We start from the raw sequence: 8,735 nt of genomic DNA, 5'->3' as shown, positions 1-8,735 counted from the left end.
TTCCGTTCATGATTTGCGTGTCATAATCGATTCTAAGCTTATTGTTCTTATGTCCAATCTGACTCTTTGGTTAACGTTGATCTCGTTGAAAATTATTGTCTTTGTTTGGAAGGCTTGTATTGATAGGCTTCCTTCGGCTGTGACTCTTGCTCGAAAGGGTATTTCTATCTTGAACATCTTCTGTCAGTTTTGCAATGGTGGAATCGATGATTCCAATCATTTTTTTCTAAGTTGTCCTCAGGTGGAAAATTCCTTAAGGTGGATTTTGTTAGCCATCATATATGTTTTCTTATGGTGTATTTGGAAAGCGAGAAACAACAACATTTTTAATAATCTGAGTGCTTCTATTTCCATGTCGATGGATAGTATGCTCGCTATGGTGTTTGATTGGATCAAACATAAGGGTAATTACGGAATTGTAAATATGCGGTTTGAGTTTGCTCTCCTTTTGATATCATGTAATCATTTTTGTTTGTATTATGTTTTTCTTTGCCCAACCTTGTTTTTATTTTAGGAACAATCTCCACTTCTCAAGCTTTGTAACAGCTTCAAGTACCCAACCTCTTCGGGTTTAATGAACCTACACATATATTTCACAATTGTCAAACAACTTTTATTCTACTAAATATTAAATTCCTAATGGTCATAGATATATCATTTTTTTATAACTAGATACATAATAATTTTGTCATCTTTTTGTTAGTTTTTTTAAAAAAAAGGACCCGCCAATGTTTACTAAACAAAAAAATTTAAAAGTGACCAATTATCAGTTTATCATCTTTAATGTTATTGTTAAATACCTTTTCTTTTTATAAACATTACATGTGCTAAAAAATAACAACTTCGTAGAAGAAGAGGCTTCATAGAATATTTCACAATGATGAAGGTGATTAGTAAATTTTATTAAAAAAAAAAAACTTTTAAAAGAGGTCAATGATTTAATAGGTTTTTTTATAAAGTTAGTGGAAAGCTGATATGTCAAAACAAAAACTATATATGAGGTCGAGGATTGTGATGTTTTTAGACTATCTCCAACCAATAACACAATTTTTTATACCAAAATGGTGAATAAATGGAGCAAATAGAGTTTCATCTTCAACCCTACACCATTTTTTATATAAAGAAGTATATTCTCAGTATATTCTCTTTTTGTAACTTATATAGATTGTCAAAATCAAAAGATCATTCTTAATTAGTTATGTATTCCATATTTTTTATTACAATAACTTAATAAATTATATTATCATGAAACTATAGATCGTCAAAAACACTCGATTTTATCAGTTATACAAATATGAAACATATTTAACTAATCTCATTAATATTTTGGTTTAATCTACTCTAATAAATGAAAATCTTTTCGCCACATGTCACACTTTCATTGATTTGGCCACATATCATTTTGTGGGTTTTTTTCAATTAAATTTTTTCTTTTAAATGAACCCATGTATTCACATGGGTTTTACACCTAGTACAATAATATGTAATATACTTTGCAAATGGTTTAGTATTATGGTATTTTAGTCATTTTTAAATCTAATATAATAAGTAAATGCATTAGTATTACTATATCAAACCATATTATTTACTGAAAGAAAGACCAAAGTTCATACCCATGTCTGAAAAGGAAATCAATGATGACTAGATTGCAATTTGCTTTGAAGAAATTTGTATTTCTGATGACGTCAGCAACAAGTGTTACAGGGAGTAGTTTAAAGCTTCCCACTTCTCCATCTGTTATTCACTCACACAACCATTTTAACTTAATAGAGAAAGTCAGTTTTCTCAAATATTTTTAGATATATCATTTATCCACATAATAATTATTTAATAGATAAATAAAATAAAAACTTACCCTGATTGTTGGGAACGAAAGTTTCCGGAAGCTTTAGATCATAACAAAATAAAACATCTCTCTTGAATCTATAACCTTCAATGTCCATGTAGGAGACTACACCAACTGGTATAGCTCTGATTGAAAAAAAAATCCACAATTTTTTTAATACAAAAAAATAGCAATTTATTTATTTGTTTATTTTAGCATATCATACTTTCATTTTATAACAATGTAATTGGGAAGATTTTTCAAAGTATAATGAAACTAAAAGTAAAAGTAAAAGTATGTTGCTGTTTCTTGCATTTTGCCCTAATTTACCTTGTAGAAATGGAACTTGGGATTCCTGCTTCTTCCTCACATTCCTTCACAAGATTATCTCCAGGTGAGATTCCATGGGGCTGCATTTATCGGATTAAAACTCATTTACACATGATACAAGAATAAACATGAGTTATTAGTTATTAGATTAAGAAAAATAAAAATAAAAAAAGAAAATTCTACCATTCCTCCAGCAACAAGATGGTCAAGCATTCCTGGGTAGGTTTGTTTCATTTCACTTCTTTTCCCAATCCACATGTATTTTTCTCCATCTTTTTCAACATATCCACACATGTGAACTCCATAAGCCTACAATAAGATATTACAAGATTATGTGAGAATGCTTAATTAGTAATTACAATGTGTAAGATTTTGCTAATTTGGAAGATTTTAAGATATGAGATATGACATACGTTTATCCCAAAGTAAGGTGCTGCTGCACGTTCCAGTGAGAAATAAACTTGTTCTCCATAAGATGAAGTAACAGGATATAGCTGCAATCATTAAAAATTATAATCTAAGATGAAAGAACACTATGTGTGTTGGAAATCAAAAGCATAGATTCAAGGTCATGAAAAAGTACCTCATTTCGTATACCTGGAATTACTTCTTCACCTAAGCACTTGATTACATTTCCAAGGGCTTCAGTTCTATGCTCAGGTGTTTTCAATGCAGATTGTAATGTGATATGGCCAGATTGACTACCATATGAATCACCTTTGATGTAAGTGAAAACGTCCTTGAACTTGCTTAAATGGTCAAGAAAACTGCACAAAGTTCAAAGACCTGATGCTAAATTAGCTTGATGATTGATGAATATCATTAATTTAAACTACTCAGAAGAACAAAGGAACGATAGATCTGATTATGCACCTTAATGCGAGAGACATTACCCGTTATGAACATTGCCAACAATTTGGTCCTCGATGACAAAGGGAATGAAATCAGAACGCGTTTCCTGCAATCAGTTGATACGGATTAATGCCTATAACTATTAGTCTATTCTATATCTACATATGCTAAAATCAAAATTTCCTTTGAACTACGATGAACAGAAGAGAAGGAATTTTTACGGAATGATAAAAAAAAAACAAAAAAAAAACACTGTAAGACATTTGCGATTGATAAATCTAAGAAATTATGCTCAACGAAGAGTTTACCCGGCCTCGATTGCATGATTTGATCTTCTGAAAGAATCCACTGAGATCCGATGAAACATTCCGCTGTTGAGATATTTGAAAGACATCATCCCAAGTGAAACTGCTATCATTGCTAGTAGAACTACTAATATTTCTCGTTGAACTGCTTGATGATACAGCGGCAGCAACAGAATTTCGATTAAGGATGAAAGTGAGAGGTCTGACTGTGGATATGCTTTGAATCATAATAGGAAAATTACAGCGGTGATAACATGATGAAGATGGTGAAGAAAAGTTGCTAACACCGTGAGAAGTAAGATTATCGTGGTGGTGGTGATAGCCACCGGCGATAGTGCAGGAGGCAACGGACATATTTTTTCAACTACTCGACGGGAAAGCTGTAAACTGTAATTGCGAATGAAAGGATTTACTTCCCCGGTTTTTGTGCATTATATTATATTTTCCATAAGGTCCCTCAAATTTTGATATATATCAAAAGAGGCTACATCGAGGTCTACAGAAAAAAGTATTTAATAGACAAAATTGCAAAAATTGTCCTTGTGGTTGGCAAAATTATGTGACTTTGATCCAAAAAAGTTTGATGGTGCATTAGTGGTCCAATTATGGATCTTTTTATTGTTTTTGGTCCCTATACACTTATAAAGACAATTATGCCCTTACAATTTATATTTTTCATTTTCTTTAATTTTGGAAATGCATAAATTAATTTAATTTATATTTTTCATTTATATTTCATTTGTCTCATCTCTCTCAACAAAAGAAACACATACACACACACTCAAGAAACATATCACCCCTAATGGATGCCACCATTACCACCGACTGCAACCACCAACAACTACCACCGTCCGCCACCATCACCATTGGCTGCCACCACCATCCACTATAAACAACTAATCCCATCCTCGCCCATCTTTCTTTCCTCAGACCTGGATGAAATTTCCCCACCAGAACCACCCTTCTGATTGGTGTTGTCCCTACCAAAATACCACCACTTCCATTTTTCAATGATTAGGGGTTTCAGCCACCACCACCACCACCATAGAAGATGACAACATCGTCATTCACCACCATTGTCTTTCTCAACCACTATTCGCCACCAACCACCATCATCTCCCCCACCCTCACCTCCTCTCCGTTAACCAGGTGACCTTCACCGTTGACCACCAAACCACCGTTCATCGATTTTTTCCAAATGCCTCTCAATCCTATAAGACTTGAAACATAAGAAAATCAGGGGGTGATTGATTCGAAAGGGGTTGAAAAGAACCTCAAATGTTTCATCAAAAGTACAGAGAAATGAAAAATCTTCTACCTAGCTAGATAGAGCAAAAATCAAACCTCGTATAAAATCTTTAAAGACATGTCAACTACGAGAGTCTTAGAGAGAAAAACACTAACTTGTTTCTATCAGATTCTCAATTTTGGCGATATACAGGTCCGATTTCATAGTTTTATTTACATATCTGAATTCTAGAATTTATGCTCCTTGATGATGGTCAGACGGTTTTGTATTGCCCAGATGTATTTGAACTTACCCCTCTTGGTGCAAATCGAAAACCCAGAAAGATGATCCTATCTGATTTGCGTTTTTTTATTCTTTGGTTTGGAATTTTTTAAGGTATTGGATGTGTGTAACGATCTAGTTTGTAGATCTGGAAATGAACATTTTGAGCTATCGGAGAAGACGAAGGGGCAGTGGTAGATGGGTCGCGTCATTGGAATTTTCATCTGGGTCACAAGCTACCGTCACCGGAGTTTGCTAGGGGTGGGCGGTGTTGCACAAGTAAGGGGCTGCAATGGTGGTGTAGGCGGTGGTTTTCGAGCATCTGTAGAATACAGGGAGAGGGTAGACCAAGTACCGATTTTGGTGTTATTAAGAGAGAGAGAGAGAGAGAGAGAGGTGGGGTATAGTGGGTGATAATTTAATTTTCTTTTTATTTTAAATAATATAATAGGAAATTTAATAAAATAAATTAAAAATGAAATATTTCAGGGAATATTGGTCATTTTATGTTGTGTGTGGACCAAAACCACACAAAAATGACAATAAAGGGACCAAAACCGTAGAAGGTATCCAAAATTGGACCACTAGTACACCGTCAAACATTTTTGGACCAAAGTTACATAATTTTGCCAACCACAGGGATCTTTTTTGCAATTTTGTCTATTTAATAATAAGAAAAAATATCATAAATGATCCCTGTGGTTTTCCAAAATATGAAGTTTAGTTCCCGTGGTTTAAAAACCTCATAGATGGTCCCTGTGTTTTCAAAACTTTTGACGATTGATCCTTATTGCTAACTCCGTTAAAGTTTGTCCGTTAACTAAAGGGCATTTTCGTCATTTCACTACCACATGGACCATTTATGATGTTTTTTAAAGAAAAATTAAACATAACTATTTATTATATATAAACTCTCTCTCTCTCTCTCTCTCTCCCCCCCCCCCCCCCCCCCCAAGAATGAAATCAAATAAAAAAACTACTCTATCAAAACATAGAAACACACTTTAACAAATCTGGAAACACACCATCGTTCATGCTTGGTTCTATTCTTCACCCAAAATCTAAATCATCAATAATGAAAGGGAAAGAAAAATCTAGAGAAAATCGAAGCAGAAACCGTTCGATTTCTAGATTTCTGGATCTATATGAGGAGATGAAGTTCATAGGAGTCACCACCACCGTATTCATCTTTTATCCTTAGAAGAAAATCGGAGCAGAAACTGTTCCATAGTCCCATTCACCGGCCTTCACTACCACTCATCGATACTTGCCAAGTTCAGATCAACAGCTGAGAAACGGAGAAGAAGATGATGAAGGTTCTGATTTCCATTTATTTCTATGGATCTGGTTTTACAGTCGATCTAACACCACCGAAGGCTCCATGTCCTTCCCTCTTTCATCTATGTTAATTTGCTCATCTTTATGTCTCTGATCTTTGTTAACCCAGTTCTTTTAATGTATTTTCGGATGGGTTATTCGATTTGGTTAATGTATTTCTGGTTTGTGGCTATATTTGTTTTGATTTTCAGACCCCCGAACTAAAATCTTTTAGGAAAATTTGGTGTTAAGCTTTTGGCTGTGAGGTGAAAGTCGACAAGAGAGAGAGTTAATATGCTCTAATTAATATCAGTGGCCAACATTCTATGGTTGAGATTTCATTGACTGAGATCATGGTTGATCTCGATTGTTGTTACTGGGTTTGTTTGAAAGTGTTCTTGATGTCGACTAATTATTTGAGCCTCGATTTGGAAAAATTGATTTCAAATAACTTGATTTCAGATTCAGTTTTGGTTTGATATCGATTCAAATTCAATATTCTGCTTTTTTACAAACTATTTTTGGTTTTAGTGATATATATATATATATATATATATATATATATATATATATATATATATATATATATATATATATAGAGAGAGAGAGAGAGAGAGAGAGAGAGAGTTTATATAAATTAAATAGTTATATTTAATTTTTCTTTAAAAAAACATCATAAATGGTCCCTGTGGTAGTGAAATGACGAAAATACCCTTTAGTTAACGAAAAAACTTTAACGGAGTTAGCAATAAGGACCAATCGTCAAAAGTTATGAAAACACAGGGACCATCTATAAGGTTTTTAAACCACGAGGACTAAACTTCAAATTTTGGAAAACCACACGGATCATTTATGATGTTTTTTCTAATAATAATTTGTTTCAGGGTCAAATCATTAATTAAATAATAATCAAAATTTAAATTTTGTTCTATTTTGTATTTGAAATTTCTTTTTAAGATATAAAGGGGGTGTTTGGAATATCTTTTGAGAGGACAAAAGAACTTTTGGAAAAAGATAACAAACAAAAGATGTTTGGGAAAAGCTTCTTAAAAATTTCTTTTGGATTTTTTAAAGAAGAAAAACTGATTTTTTGGAAAAGTTAGGGAAACCTAGCTTTTTGGAACTTTTCCCAAAAGTTCTTTTGCCTCTGAAAAAATACCCCAAACACCCCCAAAATCATTAAGCTGCAAATTTGATCTTATTCTTATGAACTTTTTTATTTTCTCAAAGGCTTATGAAACTTCTAATGTGATTTACTTCTTACCTATTGAATAAGTTACTTAATTTTTTCTATTTTTTTTTTCAAACGTGATTTCTCATAATGTCATTAGCTTTTCAATTCCTTATTTTCTCTATTTTGATTAATATTAATTTATTTAGCAAACTATCACCATCAAGACGACCTGGTGATGATCATTTAGGATTAATACTTAAAAAATTGGAGTTGTCTCACATTCGAAATCTATAAACTTCAACCATGCGACGATCTTCTGTTCCAAAAGAAATTATTTACTAAATATTTGACACAACTTCTTATCTGCAAAAGAATGGATCTGAATGGCTTAATTTTTCTAGCCCCAAATTTTCCTATCACATCTTTATATAATAGTGCCATCGTCTTGATAAGCTCTTATTGTTCTTTTCTAAAAGGTCAATGAGTTCACATGGAATGTTCTTAATAGTGTTTTAAGGTGGAAACAAAGTACTAACTTCCCTATAATGATATTATAGTGAGGGAATTTTTTTTTGAAAGGGGTGATGTATATAATATAGAGACATGTGGGTTTGTTCATGCTTTTGTTGGTGGAAGGGATAGACAAGAAGATAAAGTGGAAAGATGTCTGGATAAAATTGTTACTATTTGGGTTGTTGCAAGTTCAATAATTCGACAATATTATCCATTAATTGACTTGTATAATGGTGTATTATTTCATAATGGAATCAAATTTCATAATAATAGAATAAAACTAAAACTTCTTTACTATTGAATAATTTATTTTTATTTTTTTTTAAATATGTTATCAAGTTATCGTTATATGTCAAAAATATTAGGATGTGGTAAGTTGAATTCGGTAAGGTTGATATGGAACCTACTTGGCATGACAAACACTTCACGTTCACTCTCTTCTTCTTTCTTTCTTTTTTGCCACTCTCTCTTTACACAATTCTTTTGGTATGGCTAAGCTGTGTGGCAAAATTGAGGTGGAAGTGACAAAATAGCATCAATTTCTTCATTTTTATCCATGTCACTACTGAAATAGATAAAATCATTTGATTAAAAAACAAAACAAAATAAAAATTTAGCGATTAAACTTTTTTAAAGAATAATTTAAGGCGCACTGTTAAACTTAGTTGCTACTCCCTCCGTTTCAATATTATTGTCCACAGATAAAAAACACATAAATTAAGAAAAACATTAATTACCACTAACTTTATTTAATAAAATGACAGTTTTGTCATTATTTTATATTTAATGTTCCATTAGATGCTTAGTTGGTTAAGTAATAATGAGAGGTATTTTGATAAAAATATTATTTATTTTTAGAAGTGAACTATCATTTTGAGACAAACAAAAAAGGAAAGATAGATTATAATT

The 8,735-nt window shown here is 32.3% G+C and overlaps 1 protein-coding gene across 2 annotated transcripts; it reads right to left on the bottom strand.

Moving 5' to 3' along the window:
* Window positions 1-323: 323 nt before the first annotated feature.
* LOC145012489 (nudix hydrolase 20, chloroplastic-like) lies at window positions 324-3,726 on the bottom strand. Of its 2 annotated transcripts, XM_078971291.1 has the most exons (9): window positions 3,316-3,725; window positions 3,049-3,113; window positions 2,739-2,922; window positions 2,569-2,649; window positions 2,339-2,464; window positions 2,156-2,235; window positions 1,856-1,971; window positions 1,614-1,734; window positions 324-580 (listed from the first exon to the last, which is right to left on the bottom strand). In XM_078971291.1, the coding sequence occupies exons 1-9, from the start codon at window positions 3,664-3,666 to the stop codon at window positions 511-513; spliced, it is 1,194 nt and encodes a 397-aa protein (XP_078827417.1). In that variant the 5' UTR covers window positions 3,667-3,725; the 3' UTR covers window positions 324-510. The 2 variants fall into 2 exon arrangements, with proteins under 2 accessions (XP_078827417.1, XP_078827418.1); XM_078971292.1 differs by lacking the exon at window positions 324-580 and having other exon boundaries at window positions 1,649-1,762; window positions 3,316-3,726.
* Window positions 3,727-8,735: the final 5,009 nt, after the last annotated feature.

Source organism: Lactuca saligna, chromosome 8 (assembly GCF_052625555.1).
Source record: "Lactuca saligna cultivar CGN05327 chromosome 8, ASM5262555v1, whole genome shotgun sequence".
NCBI classification, from domain to species: Eukaryota; Viridiplantae; Streptophyta; class Magnoliopsida; order Asterales; family Asteraceae; genus Lactuca; species Lactuca saligna.
The sequence above is the reverse complement of the archived record's forward strand: the minus strand, read 5'-3'. Positions and strand labels throughout refer to the sequence as shown.